Consider the following 24,502-nt stretch of genomic DNA (forward strand, 5'->3'; position numbering starts at 1 on the left):
AATATAAAACATTTTAACAGAAAAATGTTTTGCAACAAAAAAATGTTTTGCAAATGGGGACAAAAAAGGTTCTGTTTGCTGCTTTGAAAAAGAAACATACACAAAGGTACAGGACTTTTTTAAGAATGTGTGTCTCCGATGAAAGTATCGGGAGTCTTTTGTGCACTTTTTAATGCAAACAAAAAAGCCAAGGTAAATGAACGTTTCTAATAAAAAGGTTTGATTTTAAAATAATTTAAGGGGACCTATTATGCAAAATCCACTTCTTCATGTCTCCTCTACATCAACATGTGTCCCCTCTTCTTCATGTCTCCTCTACATCAACATGTGTCCCCTCTTCTTCATGTCTCTTCTACATCAACATGTGTCCCCTCTTCTTCATGTCTCTTCTACATCAGCATGTGTCCTCTCTTCTCCATGTCTCTTCTACATCAGCATGTGTCCCCTCTTCTCCATGTCTCTTCTACATCAGCATGTGTCCCCTCTTCTTCACGTCTCTTCTACATCAACATGTGTCCCCTCTTCTTCACGTCTCTTCTACATCAACACGTGTCCCCTCTTCTTCACGTCTCCTCTACATCAACATGTGTCCCCTCTTCTTCATGTCTCTTCTACATCAACATGTGTCCCCTCTTCTTCATGTCTCTTCTACATCAACATGTGTCCCCTCTTCTTCATGTCTCTTCTACATCAACATGTGTCCCCTCTTCTTCATGTCTCTTCTACATCAACATGTGTCCCCTCTTCTTCATGTCTCTTCTACATCAACATGTGTCCCCTCTTCTTCATGTCTCTTCTACATCAACATGTGTCCCCTCTTCTTCATGTCTCTTCTACATCAGCATGTGTCCCCTCTTCTCCATGTCTCTTCTACATCAGCATGTGTCCCCTCTTCTCCATGTCTCTTCTACATCAACATGTGTCCCCTCTTCTTCATGTCTCTTCTACATCAGCATGTGTCCCCTCTTCTCCATGTCTCTTCTACATCAGCATGTGTCCCCTCTTCTTCATGTCTCTTCTACATCAACATGTGTCCCCTCTTCTTCATGTCTCTTCTACATCAACATGTGTCCCCTCTTCTTCATGTCTCTTCTACATCAACATGTGTCCCCTCTTCTTCATGTCTCTTCTACATCAACATGTGTCCCCTCTTCTTCATGTCTCTTCTACATCAACATGTGTCCCCTCTTCTTCATGTCTCTTCTACATCAACATGTGTCCCCTCTTCTTCATGTCTCTTCTACATCAACATGTGTCCCCTCTTCTTCATGTCTCTTCTACATCAACATGTGTCCCCTCTTCTTCATGTCTCTTCTACATCAACATGTGTCCCCTCTTCTTCATGTCTCTTCTACATCAGCATGTGTCCCCTCTTCTCCATGTCTCTTCTACATCAGCATGTGTCCCCTCTTCTCCATGTCTCTTCTACATCAACATGTGTCCCCTCTTCTTCATGTCTCTTCTACATCAGCATGTGTCCCCTCTTCTCCATGTCTCTTCTACATCAGCATGTGTCCCCTCTTCTTCATGTCTCTTCTACATCAACATGTGTCCCCTCTTCTTCATGTCTCTTCTACATCAACATGTGTCCCCTCTTCTTCATGTCTCTTCTACATCAACATGTGTCCCCTCTTCTTCATGTCTCTTCTACATCAACATGTGTCCCCTCTGTGGAAAGAGACTCTGAAAGCTTCAGGAACAAAGATTCTCTCTCTTTTTGATCCATTTCTATAAAAACCTGTCTGAAAATGAGCTGATCAGATTTTGGCCACTTTATGATGTCATAACGATGTGTTGTCTTGTGTAGCCATTAGCCAATCAGCAACCAGGGTAACCCCCCCACTATCACCTGAATCTCCTCTAGAGCACCATTGTGTTCTTTGTAACCAAATCTCTCTCAGAGGGGCGTGGGGAGGGGCTCCTTATTTTCATCTGAAGTAACAGACAGAGAATCAGCACTTTTGAAACAGGGCTGAAACAGAGGGGATTATGGGTAATGCTGCAACATGTTCTGTATCTGAGAGCTGTAATATATTGATGTAAAACAGTATAATAGGGGACCTTTAAAGCCAGTGTGTGGGTTTTCACACCGTCATACTTTGGTGTCATCTAGTGGTAGCTCCAACAATGCCATGTCTGAGAGAAGAATGATGAAAGGTTTGAAAACAGAACAACCTCATCAATATCCTCCACGAGTGCTTTGTTTATCCTGCGACCAAAGGTTATTAATGTATATCTCCAGTCTGTATACCCAGCAGCATTCTTTAACTGGAAATCACATATTTAGATATCTTCTCCGGCATTATTCTGCGTTTCACTTCATTAATCTGCTAGTTTTGTCATTTTAGGGCTTGTCAAAAGGTCAACTCACATTTGGAGTTAAACGCTTGGATGCCAATCTGATCCTGAGTGTGGGTGTTTGAAGGAGTGCTACGAGATAAACTGTGGATCCACCACACCTAGTCACATTCTGTAAAGACACTGACAAAGGTATTTCGTACAGGTGTGAGAAAATTAAAGCTCCAGGAATGAAGGTTTGTGCTTTATTAAATACATAGCTTGACTTCAGGACGGCTCTTTAATGAATTGTGTAATAGCAGCTGAGCAAGCCTATACCATAGCCATGTTTTCTTATGCTTTATGATATTGTGAAATTAAGCCTGTAAAGGTGATTAAGTTCTTTGGTTATTTTTGAACGTTCTGCCTGTGACATGCTGCTGTTTAAGTCTGTGGCTTTGATAGTTTATTATCTGCCATTTCTTTTTGGTTATGGAAGAATTCTCCCGAAAGAAGACTCTAAACTTGATATCATATCTTTGAATTAACCTTAGACACATTTACAAGTTCACATTTGCATTAAAACGTGCAATTACATTGGGGATGGCCAACCACTCTACTTGACACAAGTACAAAAAAGGTAGCTAATTGCATGATGATTATGAGGCTCCAGATATATTTACATGGGATATGCTTATAGTCTTTAGAAATGCTTGTGAAATGCGACCATTTTATACTTCTAAACTGCTTAAAACAATTTGAAATATATCTCTGAATGAAATATGAAATCATTGTACATGTACTTCATTTCATTCATTCATTAATACTGCAGGGTAGCTTGTGCATTTATAAAATCTGCCAAGTATGTAGTGGAGTAAAAGTACACGATTTATCTCTGAATTGTAGTAGAAGTACAAAGTAGCATAAAATGAAATTACTCAAGTAAAGTGTCTTAAAATGTAGGCTACTTGAGTAAATGTAATTAGTTACTTTACACCATTGACCATAAGGATTGGTAGGAGGATATGATTCCTTATTGTTCTAGCTACAATGGTTCCCACAATCTACTCAACTGAATATTACATTTTTAAATGACTTTTTCTCAAAACAAGATGTAAGTAAGTTCAGTGTCATACTGCTCATCAACTTAAATCGTGGCATAAAAGGAAAATACTCAAGTAAAGTATCTCAAAATTGTATTTAAGTAAAGTACTTGAGTACATGTACTTAGTTACTTCCCAGCCCTGGTCAAATGAATATAAAGCTCAGGGTTGTTGGAGAGTTTTTAGCTCGGGCTCTGGTCCTCTGTTCGAGTTTGCCCATGAACGATGGAAGCGCGCTCCCGACGCTTCAGGTGAATGAGAGGGAAGCAGAGATACGGCTCACTGTGCGTCGCATTAACAAGGAACAATTAGAGGAAAATGAGTTGTGTTACGTCGCTTGGGGCGCATACTTTTATGACAACATATCTACTCTTCGTGATGGGATGCGTTGCACAGAAAGTAAGTTGACATTTGTTGACAATAAGCTGACAATACAAGCTTTTACCTCCAGCCCTGTTTGAGTGCAGAGAATCAAGACACGAAGCCCGTGCGTAAATCTCGATATTTAACAGTGTTTGCTTCTCGGGAAACATTTTGAACCCCAGGGGACTTCGAGAAAGTTATTTAAAGAGAAGTCAGGTGCCACTTAACATTTCGGCATGCATCTGACACACAAAGAAACACTTTATTCTACTACTTTGTACATTTAATTGTAATTCTGTCAACTATTTTTGTACTACCACAGTACAGTAGGCTAACGTGATTTAGTTGTTGGCGATAGCCATAACACCACGTATTGAGGCACATTGTTAAGATGAAATTGTAATATGTGTATGTTTTTGTTGGATAACATGTATGCCGATTGTATCAGAAGATCACTCTGCCTCGAACCAGCTTTAATTCCATGTATTACACTATAGGGAAGTTTGGTAGATGGTGATAGACTTTTAAATGTACGATTTCTACAATTGAGTTTGGCACACGTTTTGTTAGGTGAAAGAAACGGACGTGACAGTAGGCGGCTTTTGTAATAGCGAAACCTGTGTAGAAGACACATATATTGCATGAAGAGGTTATCAAAATGGTTTTGTTGTAAGCTTGTGATTTGAAACTTTGTAAGTTAACACATCCGCCTCATGTCGCCAATGCAGGTTTCTTTTTAAAGAGCATGCGGTTTGCATCAACATTTCTATGTGTCTTTCTTTTTTTAATAACAAACGTCCCATGTGCGTATTTCAGTCAAAAACAGTGAGGTTGTCTAACACGTTAGCCATAGCCTTAGTGTTTTAATCACCTTAAATCATGAATTACTCCTTTTTCGGCAACAATGTGTAACTGTTATTTGGTTAGTCATTTAAACCGCTTTAAATAAATATAACTTTGAAAGGAAGATGAAGCCATTGGAAATTCAGACATGTATTCGTGCATTCATTCAGGTGCACCGCTTTTTATTCATGACCAAGTTAAAGGCTGTATTGTAATATGTTCAGGGCTTTTTAAAGGGATGTTGTGATGTTCACTTCACAGAGTTAGAGAATGGCATGCAGAGTCCAAACTGCTGAAATGAGAACCACATTGAGGGCATGTAAACCTTGTGTTTCACTCTCATTCAGGTGAAATCCAAAGCTCTGACTTGCAAGGAGTTCAAGTTTGTCTCTGATAAAACAGGAACCTAAACTGTCACAAGTTGCTTCTGTCATGTGTTCCATTCAATCAGACCGTGATTCATGTTGGACATGTTTTAGCCTCTCCTGTGGTAGAGTCTCAGCTTCTGCCAGGTTGTTGAGGGTTTTCTGTGTTTGGGTGCTTGAGAGTTGATTGTCTGAGGTTTAAAAGTTGTTTGGATGCCATAGCCTGAGGTGGTGTCACTATAATTAGTTTTGTTTGGATACCTGCTCCATAATTATCACTACACATGCAACTTAGGGCAACATGACTTGTTGATGCACATTGTTATCTGGAACTGTCATGTTAGAAAGTAGCATTAATACTTTCTTTTAAAGAAAGTAAAAGGGATGTCTAATCGCTCAAAGCGGAGGAAAATGATAGATACATCGAGGATGTCTATTGATATTGATTTGGTCATCATGTCATATCTACTTCTAGCAGTCTCACTTATCTCTGATCTTATTTTCACCATCGATTAACCCGCCGATAATTTTTTGTAGTTTAGTTATTTTGTCTTTAAGATGTCAGAAAATAGTGAAACCTGTTCATTCCAGTTTCTCAAAGTACAAGTTGATGTATTATCTATATGATGCTAAATGTGCTAATCTGCCTTAATTGCATACAAAATTACCTCAATGATTAACTGATTATCAAAAAAGCTGGCGATAGTTTTCTGGCAATCTTTGCAGCTGTGTTGCTTGCCAATTCATCTTGTTGTTGTGTGTGTGTGTGTGTGTGTGTGTGTGTGTGTGTGTGTGTGTGTGTGTGTGTGTGTGTGTGTGTGTGTGTGTGTGTGTGTGTGTGTGTGTGTGTGTGTGTGTGTGTGTGTGTGTGTGTGTGTGTGTGTGTGTGTGTGTGTGTGTGTGTGTGTGTGTGTGTGTGTGTGTGTGTGTGTGTGTGTGTGTGTGTGTGTGTGTGTGTGTGTGTGTGTGTGTGTGTGTGTGTGTGTGTGTGTGTGTGTGTGTACTGACCGTATAACTGGTCTGTTAATTTTGAAATCTTAGAAAGATAAACTAAGTTACCCTGTCTTGCAAGACACGTTTTGTTTAGGAGTGAGAAACCCTGTTTATATTTGAACCTTTTTCTCCTGAGAGTAGGTAAGAAGCCTGTATTTTATTTTATTTTATTTGTTTTGTTAAGAAGTTTAAGGAATCTCTGTAAAGACGTTGTTTGTTATGTTGGGGTTCTTTTTTTGAGTTATTAAATCCCAAAAAGCTGATTTCCTGTGTCGTTTACCATTTCTTGGGAGAGGGCAATTTTATGCTGCACCTCGGTTCCCCTAGATCTGGGCGTAACAGGGAATGGGAAAAAACTAAGACTTTCTTAAAATGTCACGGATGCAATTCATATTTTACACCTTCTCCTGCGACATTTTGTAGTAGAGTGACTGAGTTAAATCTGTAAAACCCATGTTCAGTCTTTCCCTCGTCATCTGTTGTTTTTGATGTATGTGTGATGCCCCGACATGTCCCCCTTCTGGGACAGCGGCTGGTATCACAACACGGAGGGATTGACACAGATCTCCTCCGGGACATCAAGACCACATTGTCAGCGAGGAGAAGCTTCCACCTGTCGAGAGTCATCCTCTTCCGCTGATGGACAATGGCGGCGCAGCAGCACAGTTCTTGGAACTAGACAACAAAAGCTCTTGGTATATTGAATTGTCTCCAGCTTCCATTCCTGTGTTCATAGGGTGCTCACTATCTTTGCAATTATCTGCCTGAGGGGGTGCGGTAAATGATGTCTTTGTCCTCCGCTCCCCTTTTGTATTAAGTTGATTTTTGGAACAGCATAAACAAGTTTGGAATTTATTGTATCCCGCTCAGAGTAAAATAAATGGCAGGCATCCTAGTTTTTAGTTCACAATTCAGCGCAGTGGATGATGGAGTATGATTTGATTTCTTTATTTCTCAGCTCAGGTATAATTGTCGATGGATAGAGGGGACATTTATCTCTAATTTGAGTTGTAGGACCCCAGTGAATATGCTCTCTCCTTTCATGAATTATGTGACCACGGTGTGTCGACAGATAAACATCTCAGTGTGTCAGAGTGGGATTAAAGAGCCAGGGTCAGAGACAGGCTGATGGACAGAGAGAGAGGGAAAGCTTCCTGTTGGTGTGCAATAGAAAACATTTGCAATATCAAAAGTTGAAGATGTTATGTCTGCAAGTATTGGATAGTTTTCAGGGGGCTATCTTTTAGAAAAGCCACTGAGTTTATGGAGGTTTTTCGTATTTCAAAATAAAAGCCCTGGTGGCTGCATTTGGTAAAAACATTTGTTTTACGTTCTTCTTTAGAAGGTGTTCCATTGTAAAGGCTGTAGGGATGTCCTGATTAATTTATCTTTGGTCTCGATCCGAGTACTTAAAGGTAGGGTAGGTAAGAATGGAGAAACCAGCTCGAGTGCGCTAGAAATTGAAAGTATACAATCTGCCCCTTCCTTCAGACTTCCTTACAGAGCCCCTCCTCCAACACACACAATGCGCACATGACCAATGAGGGCACGAGATAAGTTTGTGCACAGATGGAGGCTGACAGGCAGGCAGGCCATCCAGTTATTTCACCCGGGCCGGCTCACATGATTGGTCGTGCGTTTTACAGCGCCACGGCTTCCACAGATCCATTCCATGGAATATAACAAAAAGTGTTTCTGAAGTGAATTACCTACCTATTACTGATCTGATCTGATCTGATACTTATATTTAAATAGATATTGATGAAATATGTCACATTAAAATACCGTAGCCTTCTAAATTTTGTACATTATAGTGCCAGGAAAAGGGAGTCGGAGGCGGTGTATTAAGAACAGAGTTCCAATCTTTATTAGCCATTAATAACAGAGAGGTTATCACATGAACTGCTCTGCTTGACGAGCTAGCAGGAATGGAAGCTAACGCTAGGTGTTCCCACTAAAGGGTCCGTGTGGCAACACAATACGAGAGGTGAATTATGTCCAATAACGTGTCACCACACAAGCCCCCCCAGAATTCACGTGTAAACAAAATCCGTATGGCGGGGAGGAACAATCCGCCTGCCCCCACGAGACCTGCGCACCGGAGTCGGTACAGCGACCTCCGCCTGTGCGGCCCCTGACAGAGGAGGGACCGGAACAACAGGTCCACACTCCCTGACAGGAATCAAAGCCGGGGGTCGGCCCCGTCTGGGCGGCCGAGCCAGCACCACCACGTCCACGTCCAAGTGAGCAGCCTTCACCCGGTTAACCGAGACGTGCTCAGCCTTACCGCCCATGTCGACCACCAGGTGTTTTTCACCGTGTTCCAAAACCCGAAAAGGTCCATCGTAAGGGGGCTGCAGGGGGCCTCTGTGTGCGTCGTGACGAATGAAGACGTGCCCAGCCGAGCGTAGCTCCGCGGGAACTTGAGACCCTGGCGCACCGTGCTGAGTAGTCGGGACTGGAGCGAAAGCCTCCGCCGCGTCACACAGAAAAACTCGCTGGGCCGTGGCAGACCAGGGAGCTGATGCATTTGGGAGGAAATCCCCCGGAACTCTCAGCGGCTGACCGTAGACCATCTCCGCTGTAGAACACTGCAGATCTTCCTTAGGTGTGGTCCTCAGGCCCAGCATCACCCAGGGCAGCTTGTTGACCCAGTTACCGTCAGTAAGGCCGGCCTTGAGGGCCACCGGCCTTGAGGGCCGCCTTCATGGAGCGATGAAAGCGCTCGCAGAGGCCGTTAGCCTGAGGGTGGTAAGAGGTAGTCCTGTGCAGCTTAACCCCCAAACCGCCTGCCACAGCGTTCCAGAGCTCGGACGTGAACTGAGAGCCCCTGTCTGAGGAAATGTCTGACGGGGTGCCAAAACAACACACCCACGTTGCAATGAAGGCCCGGGCAACGTCTGCGGCTGATGTCGAAACGAGCGGAACCGCCTCCGGCCAACGGGTCGTTCTGTCCACCATGGTGAGGAGGTAGGAAAACCCCCGAGAGGAAGGCAACGGACCAACCAGGTCAATGTTGACGTGATCAAACCTCCTCTCAGGCACCAGGAAACGCTCCAACTGGGCCTTCGTGTGCCGGTGCACCTTAGCGCGTTGACAAGCCACGCACTCCCTGGCCCAAGTCCTCACGTCCCTTTTCAGTCCTTGCCAAACGAACTTCACTGCGCCGACCGCGTAGTCCGACGCGTCCGTGGTGATGGAGATGGGAGCCGTAGATGATGGGTGTGCCAGCAAAGCCGCCTGAGCCAACGCGGTCTTGACCTCAGCAAAAGCGCCGTCCGCCTCTGCTGTCCAGTCGATCTCCTGGACGGGGGTCTTGCCTTTCAACGCTTCATACAGCGGCCGCATGATGTGTGCGGCCCGGGCGATGAAACGGTGGTAGAAAGTCACCATCCCCAGAAACTCACGGAGCGACCGGGCTGCGAGGAAAAGCCGTAACAGCCTCCACCTTCGCTGGCAGAGGTGTCGCACCGCCCTTGGTGACGCGGTGCCCCAGGAAATCGATGTCCGACACCCCGAACTGGCACTTTGCAGGATTGATGATTAATCCGTGTTCGTTGAGCCGTGTGAAAAGGGCTCGGAGGTGGGACAGGTGCTCCTGCACTGAAGCGCTGGCGACGAGTATGTCGTCGAGGTAGACAAACACAAACGGCAGGTCCCGCAGCACCGAATCCATCAGGCGCTGGAACGTCTGAGCAGCATTCTTGAGTCCAAAAGGCATCCGCAGGAACTCAAAGTCCAAAAGGCATTATCACTGCTGTCTTGGGAATGTCCAGGGGGTGCATGGGCACCTGGTGGTATCCACGCACCAGGTCCACCTTGGAAAACACCCCCGTACCGGCCAAATGCGCCGAAAAGTCCTGAATGTGCGGCACCGGATAGCGGTCAGGCGTAGTGGCGTCGTTGAGTCGGCGGTAATCCCCGCACGGGCGGAACCCGCCGTTCGGTTTGGGAACGACGTGCAGGGGGGAAGCCCAAGGACTGTCGGAGCGGCGGACAATGCCCAGGCGCTCCATGGTTGCGAACTCCGCCCTCGCCACAGCCAGCTTAGAAGGGTTCAACCGCCGGGCCCTGGCGTAGACAGGAGGCCCCTCGGTAGTGACGTGGTGTTCCACGCCATGCTTAGTGGTAAGCGCAGAGAAGGTGGGCAGCGACAGGTCTGAGAAACGTGTCTGCCCCTGACAGCGAGCCTGACAGCCCGTCATACGCTGCGCTGCCAAGTGTGCACACGAGGGAAGAACACGTTAAGGCATCAACCAAACGCCTATTCTTAACGTCCACTAAGAGTCCATGAGCACACAAAAAATCCGCTCCGAGGAGGGGAAAAGAAATGTCCGCTGTCACGAAATCCCAGCTGAAACGCTGTCCTCCGATGCACAGACACATAGGCCTCACGCCGTACGTGCGAATTGGACCGCCGTTAGCCGTCGTCAATCGCGGTCCGTGCCCCCCACGGGCGACGTCTTCACTCGACGCGGGAACTACGCTCCGTTGAGGGCCCGTGTCACACAGAAACAGGCTCCCCGAAACGCTGTCGCTGACGAAGAGGAGCCTGCACGTGCCGCCGAAGCTCAGAGCCACTACTGAGCGCCGGCCCCTCCGTTTCCCGGGGGTTTGTAGCTGCTCTTCGCCCTTGTCCCGAAACGTGCGTGGTAAACACACTCGCCGGCGTCTCCACACCGGCTCGCCACAGCCGTGTCCTGCCTCCGCCACGCTTTCTTGACTGCAGGTGGGCCGCTGAGCGTCGCGGCTAACGTCTCTGCACCGGACTGTTGTGTAGCCAGGAAAAAACGATCTGCTTCCTCAGCCAAAGCACGCGGCTCCATGACAGGCGTGTTGGCCAGCGCCGTCTGGACCCGGGGAGGCAAGTGACGCAGGAACATCTCCGTGAATAAAATCCGGGGATCTTCCCCCCCCTAGCAGATTTAGCATTTTCTCCATTAGCTGGGATGGCTTGCTGTCTCCTAGGCCTTGAATGTCAAGTAACTGGCGGGCCCTCTCCTTAGCAGATAAGCTAAATGTCTTAAGGAGAAGGGCCTTAATCGCCTCATATTTGCCATGATGTGGGGGGGGCTGCGATGAATCCCACCAACCTGGACGACGTAGAGCTGCCCAGCGCTGCTATCACATGGTAGTATTTCAGGTCCCCGTCACGGACCTGTCGGCAGGCGAAGTGCGCCTCCACATGTGCGAACCATGCCTCCGCGGCGTGCTCCCAGAATCGCGTTCAGCCATGCTCGTTAATTTCCCGGAAACTTTCCCGGAAACGTCGGGGTCACCAGTGTAGTGCCAGGAAAAGGGAGGCGGTGTATTAAGAACAGAGTTCCAATCTTTATTAGCCATTAATAACAGAGAGGTTATCACATCAACTGCTCTGCTTGACGAGCTAGCAGGAATGGAAGCTAACGCTAGGTGTTCCCACTAAAGGGTCCGTGTGGCAACACAATACGAGAGGTGAATTATGTCCAATAACGTGTCACCACAACATCTTAATTTGTGCAAGCTTCTTCGTTTTCCAATACTAATGCTCCTGATTCCAAAATATGATGTTTTTAAGTTTAATGTATTTGATCTTTTATTCCAGCCTCCAAATATGACGGTTTTAAAGGGTTTTCTCAGCATTAGACTGAATTTCTGAATTTCTTTTTGACTGACGAGACATTTAAAGACACCTCCCTAGACTTAATTCCACCATCTGTTGACATGTCATAGACAGAATTACTTATCAAGCAAATATTCAGCAGATAAACCAATAATGAAAATAATTGAGGTTTGCCTTTCAGACAATAGAACAGTTACATTATTTGTTCAACTTACAGAACAGACTACATTTGAATGTATTTTATGAATAATACACTTGAAGTATCTTCTGTCTGAGACAAAATCCCAATTTGTCATGAGCTAAACTGCAGCTCGTGTATTGCCGCTCATGAATTGTATTCCTTAAATACTCTTGTGCCATCTGGATAACAAAATAAATCCATCTTCTGCACAAAAAGCACTTTTCATACCCAAACAAAAATGGTAGAAGGAAATCATATAAGTCCGCAGTCCTTACTCAATCTGTTCAACATGATGCAAACTGAATTTGTCCATCACCATATGCTTGTCAACATGGATGTTACTCTCTTTTAAAAACAAACAAAACATTTTTTTTCTTGAGGAACTACGGTTCAAAATCTTGCATGTCGTGCAGCATGTGGAATATTTCATGTAGATGCTTAGAAGTCTTTGCAGATTCTTAAAATACCTTCAGAACAGACCTGAATGTAATGCTAATACATTAGAGGCGCTTGGGCGTCAGAACAGCTAAAGTGAAATAGTGTGTAGTCCAGTGGTTATCGGCGATCTAAGTGAAGGAATAGCCTCGTTTGGCTCTTTTGATGCCATGGTTACACTGGGAAATGTTTGTGTCCATTTACCCCCTGATTGATTGCATTTAAACTGTCAGTGCAGTGCAGCCTGCAGGAAAGGCTTCCCGCTGAGGTGCTGCAGAAGGACTAATTATCATGGATGCTTTCACATTCCAAAATCTGGAAATGATTTCTCCAAACTGGTTCAAACCACCGTGGAGATAAGGTCGTGATTCACCACAGGGTTCTCCAGACTCACTTTAACAGCTACCAACAGGAAATATGTTAATAGGTTTTTAAACCCCAAAACGCGGAGGAGTGAGCCTGCATGTGCACTTCCTCTCTTGCTCGCATATCTGTGCGAGTTTCGAGGAACACAGCGGTAGAAATGGCCATCGTTCCACTCTTCCACAGTCTCATGATGGTTTTCTAAATCAAATGTTTATCAGACATGCAACGGCTCAAAGGGGCCTTTCATAAGTCACTCATGATGCACACGCGGTGGTCCAAATGTGCTGAGTCAGCGCTACGGTGGCCAATGAGGGCCAGCCAGGGTGTAATGAGGTCGTCACACTAGTTGTTTGTAAACTCACCCGGAACTACAGCCACTACTAACCATCAGGAGAGGCTTTGACATCTCACAGGAGATATGTGATGCATCCTCCGCTCCAGATTTTTTTCTATTTGTACATTTCAAAGAAGCTGTAGAAAATATATTTTTTAAATGGGCCGTATTGAACTGCAGTCGCTGATTTAAACTGTCCCATTCAAACAATTGTTGCGCTTTTGTGCGCTCCTTAATAAGCTAAAATAGCTCTATCTTTGATTGGAAGTGTCTCATGTCTATCAGTGATTTGACAGCATCAATAGGTGCTTTCACACCGGAGTACTTTTCCCAGGAATAGTACCGTTCGGATTTTGCGTTCACACCAAAAAGATCTGAAACTAGAACGTTTTTTTGCGAACCTTTCCCCCCCTTTTTAGTCCCTGCTAGAGAGCAGGTACTTTCCTGGGGAGAAAAAGGTTCCAATTTCTGATTGGCTGGGCGAATTGCAAACCACGCCCCGTAAAACTCTGAAAAGTTTTTGTGAAGACGCCATTTTCTTTGCTAGCATTAGCATTATTAGCATTAGCATTACTAATAGGCGCTTTCACACCAAGTACTTTTCCCAGTAATAGTTCCCAGAGCTTTTATTTCCTGCAACTATCTAGTAAATCGCGTTCACACCGGAATAAGTCCCTGAGGGAGCCGCTGACGTCACTTCTTCTTCTTCTTCTTCTTCTTCTTCTTCTTCTTCTTCTTCTGCTTTGGGTTTACTGGCAGGCCGCAAACAACTTCACGGCGTATACTGCCACCCGAAGTCCCCGGCCAGAAGTCCCCGGAGTTGGGGACTGGCTTCCGAGTAAATCACCAGAACGCCTCCTCATCTCCACCGCTCCCATGTTTTCTTTTGTGTAGCCATAAGTTAGTCTCTCTGCTTTGGTGCGCTGGGCTAATGCTAATGCTAATAATGCTGATGCGGGCAAACAAAATTACGGCTTCACAAACACTTTTCAGAGTTTTACGGGGCGTGGTTTGCAATTCGCCTAGCCAATCAGAAATAGGAATCTTTTTCTCCCCAGGAAAGTCCCTGCTCTCTAGCTGGGGCTGCATCTCACTTCTCTATATTTTCATTTCCTCGCTCCTCAGTCTCGGTCTCACCTGAAGTTGATTTGTCTGCGCCATCTTGAGTAGCGTCCCAGTGGCCTTATTTTTGCCGGAGGACAGAGGAGCGATAACCGAGGAACCACCAGACCATCCTCCGGTGAAATCCTCAGACACTCGCCCCGCCCCCTTACTGTGTATCGCTCACTGATTGGACGAGGCAGCGCATGCACTGATCTGATGCTTCTTGACATGAGAGACATTTATCGGAAACATTTTCATGATCGCTTTTTTCATTTTACATTTTCATTTATTGTCATTTCCATTCAGTCATTAAGTGCTGTTAAAATGTTAATGTGCTGCATATCCACACAAACAAACATATCTCTTTTTCTTCTCTCTTATTTTATTTATTTTGTCCTCTCTGATCAATATTAATCAAACTATTGTTCATTTATACATTTTAAGAATGGCGTTTATCTTTTTTGAGAATGAGTTCTTATTTTATTTTATTTATTGGGGTCTACAACAGATGATACAAATGTTTGTCAGTAAATGTGTGAAAATAACGAGGAGCTGGCTGCTGTCAGACGATCAGCTGTGCAGCGTCATCACAAACGGACGTCGCTTCACGTGACGCTCCGGAGGAAAGGACGTCCCATTGCTCTTAAAACTCATTTCCCTGCTTCTCGTGGTTTCCTTGCGTCTCTCCGTGCTTCCCTGGTGGGAGGGGCTAGACGTTGGGAAACGACGCAAGTGAGGGACGCAAGGATTCCATTTAACCGAAGTGAGATGCAGCCAGGGACTAGAAAGGGGTGAAAAGTTTCCCAAAAAAAAGTTCAGAAACCCTGTCAGACTACTTGATTAAATTCAAGATAGTGAAAAATGAATTTGCAAACTGTTGGTCCACAAAGCTGTGGTGTGTTGTTGACGGTCCAGACGTGAGAGATTGAGTGTGATTGCAAAGCATCCTGGGTGGACTGCTGCTGCTCGAGCACTCGCCTGTGAAGCAGTGTCACTTTTCTCCTCCAGTAAACAGGGAGGATTCCTGCCCCCTTTTGAGGGGCCCGCCTGTTTATGATCTAGTTTAGAGAGTGTGTGTGTGTGTGTGTGTGTGTGTGTGTGTGTGTGTGTGTGTGTGTGTGTGTGTGTGTGTGTGTGTGTGTGTGTGTGTGTGTGTGTGTGTGTGTGTGTGTGTGTGTGTGTGTGTGTGTGTGTGTGTGTGTGTGTGTGTGTGTGTGTGTGTGTGTGTGTGTGTGTGTGTGTGTGTGTGTGTGTGTGTGTGTGTGTGTGTGTGTGTGTGTGTGTGTGTGTGTGTGTGTGTGTGTGTGTGTGTGTGTGTGTGTGTGTGTGTGTGTGTGTGTGTGTGTGTGTCAACCCTGGGTGGTTTTAAACCATGTTGCAGTCAACACTGCAGAGGTGTGTTATGTCACATGAAGGTGTTCTGACATGCAGAGTTTTTGTTCACTTCTTACTTCAAAGAAAGGCCAGGAAATGAAATCTTCTTTAATATTTTTAAATGTTTATTTGTTTTAATTTAAAGGTACACAGCTGTGTCAAGAGTATTCTCATCATTTCAAATATTCTTTCCAACATTCTCAACGCGTAGAGACAAAAGTTTGTTATAAATTATATTGATTATTTTTTCATGTAAGATAAAACTTATCTTGGAGAAATTCGCAAGCTTTCTGCTGGCATTGTTTTTAGTAACAAAAAGCTTTACAGCATTAAAATAATGAACACATTAATGCATCCGTAATAGAAATTGTAACACATTTAATTCGGAAATTGGCTACTGTGTAGAATCAGTACTTTTTTTGTACTTAATTCTGACATAATATTATTATTGGCATTTTGTTTTTCCATCAAATGACATTACACAAATGTATACCTCCCAAAAGAAAAAATACAATAAAAATAGAAATAATGAAAAGAGAGAATTAAAAAAGGAAATGGAGGATTTCTGCACTATTGCTACTTAAGTCAATGATCTGAGTACTTCTTCCTCTAAAACAAAAGCACTAAACAAACCTTCTCCACATCTTTAGAGGACCCTTAAGTCGCCTCTGTGCTAATTAGACCGACTGTGAACCCCATAATGGAATGTGATGGAAACTCCTATTCTTTCCGAGATGTTCTGACACAAAGTGAAAAGATAGAACAATACCATTTGTTGGGGGGCCTCTGGGGAATGACGGCAGCTGCTCTGATGTTTCACTGCACAAGTCATCGGACAATTATTATGCTCAGTTGGTCTACTTCTTTCCAGGGAAACCACAACTGGGGCCAGTCGGCTTATGTAAACTCTCAGCCTGCCGTGTTAGCATCGCTTCATTAAAATATTATCCGCCCACCCCTTCATTTTGCAGAGCGGTTCACCAAAACCACGGCCCTGCAGCCCATTGTTCGTCCGCTGAATAATTAGCGGCCTGCCAGCGGAGCGGCCTGTGATGTAACACAACGGAGATGTTTGGCATTATAAGAATGTCCCATTTCCATTTAACCTTTGGGGCCCTTTCATGTGTATTCTAGCATGCACATCCCAGAGAGGACCTCCCAACACGGGGTGGTGAGGACACTGTCCATGACACGGTTCCCTTTCATCATATGCATTATTTCACATCATACAAGAAAGTGTTCATTCATAAAAAACATCATTTAGTAATTATTTATCTGTATAAACCTATGCCTTTTTGATATTAGCCTTTAGCATGTTTTGGTATTAGCATGTCCTTCTATGTTAGGGATCATTTAAGTAGGTCACTGCTAGGTCACACCAGGCAAATAGTAAAAGCTGTGACTTCCATTCAATCTTTACGTAGCGCCCTGTTTTTGGAGTGGTTTTGACTACAGGCAGATATGTTTATGACCAGGCTAAAAATCAGGGGCCCTATTCTGCTTTTTGAGGGTTTTCCCTTTCCTGAAATGTGTGCTTTTAACCCATCCTAGTACCAGGAGTTTAGTACTAGCACAGCGCCCGGGGAGCTGTGGGGATGTCCGGTGCCTTGCACAAGGGCACCAAGGCAGGGCAGGAGGTGAACTGGGACCTCTCCAAGTAGCAGTCCACACTCCATATTTAGGTCTGGTTGGGGACTTGAACCGGCGACCCTATGGCTCCCAGTCCAAGCCCCCTACTGACTGAGTCACTGCCGGACTGTTCTAGGTTTTAGTGCATGTAAATGGTCTGCAAAGGCTACAATCCCAAAGTTTCTCTCCCACACACTCCCCGCCTTCCTTAAACACCTCCAGTGGACTCCTTTGCTTACTTCAGGAACATATCGACATCACTATGTAACACTTGTGCTTCTATTGGCTAGTGCTCCAACACATTGTAAGTGATTGGCTAAGGGGCGGGACATCTCTAAGCGGTGGCCCAATCACAACAGAGTATGAAAAGTATGAAGTAGCAGTATGAGAAAAATAAAGACCTTTTTTTTTATACATTAAAGCATTTAAACATGTCACAATAGAGGCAGACAATACAAATATGAGGCTGAAATGTTGCATCATATTTCATTATTGATCTTAAAGTTTGCGAATTGATGTGTTTTCTATCAAATAGGGGTTTTTACATTATTTAGCTGGAGGATACAAATAAGCCACGTGGGTTGTCTGCCTCTTCCTGCCCTGATTATCATTTCTTATAAGTTATGCTTGTGTGTTAACAAAAATGCTATACGAGTATGCAGACTTGAGGAGATCTCGTCACAATGAGTGAGGGCCATACTATGTGACATCCATCTTCTACTACCCTTAGCCTTTTAATTAAACTTCCACTTTAGCAACACATCCGTTCTAGTGTTTCAGCATCTTCATTGTGTTTCATGTTGTCAATGCTCCTTAGTGAATTTCCTTCTCAAGCATGATCTTTTCCTCTCTAAAGGTTAATTGGGTTGCAAAGAACCGAGTCCATGGAGGTTAGGGAAAGGTCAGCCATAGGACCACACATACGTTCTCCCAGCACTGATGGGGACACACGCTGTCCTCCTCTTCCCCTTGTTATGCCCCCATATTGTGAAGTGGCTCCCCTCATTGCGCAACCTTCCTGCAAACACTGTGAACCCCAAATCGGCTTACTCTCGCTCCGGCCTCAGCAGGAATGGCATTTGGCCCGTTCAAATGTCACCCGTGTAATTCCTCGCTGTACTATATTCATCTCTAAAGTGTGTGTGTCGGATGCCGTGTGCCAAAGTTATTGCTTCCAAATGTCAGTAAGGACAACTACATTTTTTTAATGATCACCATTCATGTCAGAATCGTGATAACCTGAACCGTTTTTTATGTTATGAAGAAAGGAAACATTCCTTTAAGTTTAATGCCATGGCACAAAGAGCTTAATGCCTTTCACGATTATACTGTATATTTAAGATTCAAAGGCTTAATTGCACAATAGCCGGCTGCAGGGTAATTTTACCAACCTCCTACAGTGCAACACACAATGTACCTAGAGCTCAAATAAATAAATAAAATAGTGCAAGAGAATGGCGGAGGGGTCAACACGGGTTAAAGTAAGATGGAGAAATAAGAAAACAATATTTAGATGTAAAATAGAGAGATAATATAAATTAAATTATGTATAAGCCAATACAGGACAGTAGAATAAAATATAGAGTATTCTATTAAGATACAGATACATGTAATTGAAACTGTGGCTTGTGCTGTCTACCGCCATGGGTCATCATGCAATCATGTCGTTTAAAAATGCCCTTTTCACCCTCTGTCTGAAACCAGAGCCCAGTCTGCTCTGATTGGTTAGCTGATTGGTAACCGCTTAGAGATGTCCCGCCCCTTAGCTTATCACATACAATGTGTTTGAGCACTAGCCAATAGAAGCCAGTGTAACATAGTTTTGTCCCCATTTACACGGGAACGCAAACGAAACGCAAACGAACAGAATTCGACATCAAAAAAGTATTCCGTTCACACGGACACGGCTCAATAAACGTGTCCCTTCACACGAGATCGCTCGACCCGCTGGAGGCGCTGTAGTATGCCGGGCCTGTGAGTGGCGGAAGTACACTTACTTCCGCCACAAAATACACCAAAAGCAGCGAAGAAGACCCCGAGCATGGTTGCCATGGTTGCCCTTCTGTTTATTCTCCGCGGTGGATTTAGCAACATGTAGTTCTCCGTGTCCACTTGTTGCTGATGGTTGTGGTAGAGGAGCTGTAGATGTTGCACTAACATCTGTAGCAGCAGAGGTGGGGAGAGGCGGGGCTATGGCTTCATCGTTATCAGGAAATGATCGTATAGGGCGTACACACGGACCCGTTTGGCCCCCCAGAGCGTTCCGTTTGCAGATCTATCCACCTTGGGCCTCATGTGAACGAACGGGCTATACGAAAGAGAAAAGTAGCGGATACAACCCGTTTCGTTCCCGTGTAAACAGCACATACATTCAGGAAGTAAACAAATGTAATCTTCAATGAAACTCCAATAAAAGAACCCATTTAAGTTGGGAAGTGTCTTGACATCTAACTATCATGCAGCACACGCAGAGACAGGGACACGAACACACATGTATTCCCTTTTGGACAGAGTTCATGCAGCCCTCCTCGCCCTCTCTGACCTGCTGAGTGTATGTTACATGTTGCCTCCTGGCTGTGAGGCTGTCAGCTGAATCAACTCTGTGGAGGGGGCTTTGCGTTTGATCCTGATGACCTGAGGGCCTAGCAAGTGGTCTTTTTCTCCAGATTGTAAAATTACATCTAGATTTGGCTACCGAAATTCTTCTGACGGGGTAAAGCCTCTTTTAAATGCCTTCAGATGGGGATAGATGGTCCGTGGAGCAATCAAAGGGCCTGTCTGGCTCCAAAGACTTTCCTTGTGCCCCCGTTGCCCTTTTTTCTCCCTTCTCGTCTAAACTGCATTCTCAATTATACTTTAAGCCCCAGTCCAGAGCACAAGTATTGCCCCTCGGGTGTTGGTTTTGTACCTGTCTGGCATGGGGGTCTGCCAGTCTGGGTCATTCCTACCGTCCAAAAACGGAGGCCAACAGGAAAGCACATAAACGCAGCGGCCCCCTACAGAGGTCTGGTCCTCGGCTCCCAGCCCCACATATGCCTGTGCTCAGATTCCAGGTCCTCCTCACATCCAACACACACCTGGGATGCATTACTGCCTGCATGTTTGCAGAAAGACCCTCCCCAGGGGTACCCAGGCAGACAATGCAGGCAAAACAAAGGCTTTGAGAACAGCAGGGTTCGAGAGTTGGTTTTAAATGCGTCTCTGAGTAATCACATGACAAGTCAAGTGTTTTATTTGCTGATAAGAAGGACTGCAAGTTTAGGAAAACAATACTTATTGCGATTATTTTGACTAATATATTGCGTTATGATAAGAGTTGGGATGATAGCAGGAAAGGCCATTTTCTAAGAACTAAATGATTGATCATGGTATGATTTAATTGTTTGAGGAGCTTTGTATTAGTACCAAACATGGATTTGTATTAAATTAGATTATATGTGATATCCTTATTCATTCCAAATTGAATGTTTTTTTCCCATGGCAGCATGTATACAGGCATTTCGTATGAGTAAAATACTGTATGTCATATAACAGAAACTATTACAATAACATAAAAAGTGGATGCATACAGATCCACTTTAGAAAATATATATATATCAAGAGAGAATCTATTGAAAGCACAACATAAAATACACAGGATAAGTAGTCCAATCTTCTACAAAAAATATAAACATAGGATACTATACACATCAAAATGTGTGCACAGTAGTTGCAGTTTTTTTAATTTAATTTAAATGCAGTGAGGTAGCATATTATGTGCTAAGTTGTACTCAAAATGACTTCTTTAAAATACTGTTTTTAGGCCAGGATTCTCTGCAGCTCAACAATACTCAATTCAGAATCATGTTTTCACATATTTACCAAATATTGTACTACAAGAACACTTTTGATAATATTTATACCTTGGTTGTTAGTGCCTTACTCACAGAGATCTTAATGCCTTTATCTGACGACATGACTAATGTACTGCGTTTCATATCGCAGGTATACTTTAACTGCGGTGCCAGGGTGGATGTGGTGGACGTCCAAGGCCTCATCCTGTCCCCCGGCTTCCCCTACAACTACTCCTCTGGGACTCACTGCGTTTGGCAGTTCTTCGTGCCGGTTGACTACCAGCTCATCCTGGAGATATTTGACTTTGACGTGTTTGAGAGCCACGACTCCGACGCACAGTACTCTGCTCTCTCTCATTTCGAAGAGGAGGAGGAGGAGGAGGAGGAGGTGGCGGACGAAGAGGTGACTTTCACTCCTGGTGGCAGCTTAGCGGCAGATGAACCTTCATCAGCAGCTAAAGTTCCTGTGATTCAGAGTTTCGGGGACGTTATGAAAAAGACTCAGCAATCGTCCCAGGAAGGCGAGGTCAAGCAGGTGGTGGTCCAGGAACAGTCCACAAAGATGGAGATTGCCAAAGTTTCGAACTCGGCCAAAAGATCTGCAGAAGTCTCCTCTTTGCCGCCTCTTCCTGTAGACAAGGCGGTCAACTCGGCCTCCTCCTCTCACCTCAGGGAAGACCTCCACCCAAGCACAGTCATGGAGGAAACCTCTCTTTCTTCCACTGAAACCCCACCTACGAGTCCTGAAAGCCAGCACTCGATTCTGAACGCCTGCCCTCACGACGTCCTCTACATCACCGACCTCATCACCTTCTCCTCCAGGTTCTGCGGGTCCAACCGGCCCCCCAGCAGCCAGCTGGTGTTCGGCTCCAGCCAGGAGATGGTGGAGGTCATCATGGAGCTCATCACCACCACACATTGGGGCCGAGGCTTCGCTCTCCTCTTCCACTACCACAACCTGACGGAGCCGGGGGGGGACCGCCGAGCCGCCGCCCCCACAGCCAGCAAGGTAGTAATCATCATAATAATACATTTGATTTGTAAAGCACCTTTCATTGCAGCGTCACACAGATGCCTATTTATTTATTTAATTATGAATTTTGAATGTCGATGTTTGTACTAGTGTTTTTCTTTTTAAATGTTTTTAAATATTTTGAGATTTGACGGAGCAGGGTGTACTTTTATTAGAGATGTGTCTGTTTTTGTTTTTAGAGTGTGTTTTCTAATCTACCTACGGGTACAAATAAAGAATCTGAACCTGATGCTAAAATAATCCCAAAGTGCTACAATCTGAGTACTTGAAATGGCGGCATGGCTCTCTCTCTGTACTGCAACCACTACTATTTAGACATACTTATGGCTATGTTACTAATATATATTTAGACTGTAAGTGTAAATATGCACTTTGACATTGAATTGTATCTCGTTGCACTGTCATCGCTACTACCTCTGCTTTTACCACTCTTATTTATTTATTGTGTCTATTTTTTACTGCAGTGAGAGTTGCCAAAGATATTTCGTTGTACTTTGTATGATGACAATACAGATATATTCTCGTAATAGAAAAAAGAAACACAAGTTTAATCAAAGGCTTTTTTTTTTAGGTAGACTCCCTGCTGGCTGCTGTGAGTGGAGCGGCCTTCTTCGCTATGATACTGACAAGTGCCCTCTGCGTGGCCTTCAGGTAACGGAAGAAGATACACTTTATTTAGAAGATACTAGGACAAAAACATTAGGGACAATAACCAGATAACCAGATGAATCAACACAGTTGGTTATTAAGTGCATTAACCCGCTTATTACACAACCACACACTACATACACTAAGGACTTGAGTCAAATATTAATTTAAATGTATTTATTGACTTGAGAATGAAACAACAACCTAATGTAAAATGACGGCAGCAGCTGTCCAAGTCTGTTCACATGTTTCTTTTCCACTTGCAAGACCTTAATCAATGCCAGAGACTCTCTGTCTTTTAACTTATTTCCTTCTCTCCCTTGATACTTACAAGTGCCCTCTGCATTGCCTTCAGGTAACGGAAGAAGAAACACTTTATTTAGAAGATGACAGGACAATAACTTAGGAGAAATACATTAGAGACAATAACCAGATAGTGGGCTTAATCGACACAGTTGGTTATTAACTAGCAAGGCGGCTGTTATTGACATTTTTACACACCCAAATACGTAAAAAGCGATTCCCATCAGCCCTATATGTACTTTGTGTTAAGTGCTTATTAGCAAATATTAGCATGCTTAACCAAGATGGAAAATATGGTACATCATAGTTTGGTATGTAATAACAAAAATCATGGTATAGCATATTAAACTAGAGAATGCAATTCCTGAAGAAATTGCTAGTGGGAATGCTTTATGCTGAAAAGCTGACGCTGAACTGCTATGCTGAAATGTAATGTGTAAGAAGAAAGGGAAGAATTTAGATTGAAATGATACATGAACACTGGGGGCTTGAATGTGTGATGAGAGAAGAAAAGAAAGTAAAAAGGCTTGGAAAAGCAGCAGAATACTTGAACTGCAAATGTTTGAACTAACTTGATGGCGAATGATCTGTCGCCATGCCAACGGCATTTGATGACATCCCATAATACGCTTGGATGCGTTGATGGCTGCATCATTAACAAACCTGTGAAGTTTTGGGCCATTTGGAGCATTTTCACTGAAGTTATGAGAAAACCGTGTTTCATGGCGAGCCTTGCGTTACCATGGCAACGGCATTTGAAGAAATCTCAAAACTCTCACGTAGATGTCGTCACAGCTGGACTGTTAGCACACATGTGAAGTTTCAACACTTTTTGAACATTTTCATAGGAGTTATAGCGACATCGTGTTTTATGGCGAGGGATGCGTTTCCATGGAAACAAAACATGTGGTGAGATCTCAGATTTGGCATAGAGCTGTTGATGCATGCACCGGTGATCTACAAGTGAAGATTGGGGGACGATTGGACCGTATCCATTGGATTTACAGCGACATCGTGTTTCATGGCGAGTGGTCTGTCGCCATGGCAACGGCATTTGATGACACCCCATAATACACTTGGATGCGTTGATGGCTGCATCGTTACCAAACCTGTGAAGTTTTGGGCTGTTTGGAGCATTTTCACTGAAGTTATGAGAAAGCCGTGTTTCATGGCGAGCATTGTGTTGCCATGGCAACGGCATTTGAAGAAATCTCAAAACTGTCTCGTAGATGTCTTCACGGCTGGACTGTGAGCACACATGTGAATTTTGAGCACTTTTTCCATTTTCCATTTTCATAGGAGTGAATGTATAGCGACATCGTCTTTTATAGCGAGGGATTCCATGGAAACGGCATATGATGATAAGCTGATGATAATAATTGACGTAGAGCTGTTGAGGGCAGGACCATTAACCTTTATCTGAAGTCTGCTGCTCTGAGCATGTCAGTTGGAGTGATGACATCATCGTGTTCCATTACACAGGTGTTTCTATTTGAGCTAACGAGGTGTCCAGAGATCAAAGGTTTCCATTGTTCTGAATGAGAGATAAACCTCTTACATTTGAACGTGTTGTTGAAGAACCGTAACAGATATCGGTGAAATTTCAAAGCGTGAAGCATCTCAAGAACCTTGAGTATCTGAAGTGTGCTTTTTGTGTACTTTTGGGTCAATAATGTGGCCTTTTTGGCAGATTAACTAAAGGTGTGCGGCTGCTGC

At 44.2% G+C, this 24,502-nt stretch overlaps 1 protein-coding gene across 3 annotated transcripts in view; it reads left to right on the forward strand.

Annotated features, from left to right (window-relative positions):
- Window positions 1-3,583: 3,583 nt before the first annotated feature.
- The window catches only part of LOC117443353 (uncharacterized), a 35,910-nt gene continuing 14,991 nt past the window's right edge, over window positions 3,584-24,502 (forward strand). For 2 of the 3 annotated variants that reach the window (XM_034079343.2, XM_034079344.2), the window contains exons 1-3: window positions 3,587-3,779; window positions 20,954-21,811; window positions 22,407-22,486. In XM_034079343.2, coding sequence (XP_033935234.1) covers window positions 3,699-3,779; window positions 20,954-21,811; window positions 22,407-22,486 — 1,019 coding nt within the window. In that variant the 5' untranslated portion in view covers window positions 3,587-3,698. Of the gene's footprint in view, window positions 3,780-20,953; window positions 21,812-22,406; window positions 22,487-24,502 lie in introns of all 3 variants that reach the window. The other variant, XM_034079345.1, reaches the window with a different exon arrangement.

The sequence above is a fragment of the Pseudochaenichthys georgianus genome, unplaced genomic scaffold (genome assembly GCF_902827115.2).
Source record: "Pseudochaenichthys georgianus unplaced genomic scaffold, fPseGeo1.2 scaffold_592_arrow_ctg1, whole genome shotgun sequence".
In the NCBI taxonomy this organism is placed as follows: Eukaryota; Metazoa; Chordata; class Actinopteri; order Perciformes; family Channichthyidae; genus Pseudochaenichthys; species Pseudochaenichthys georgianus.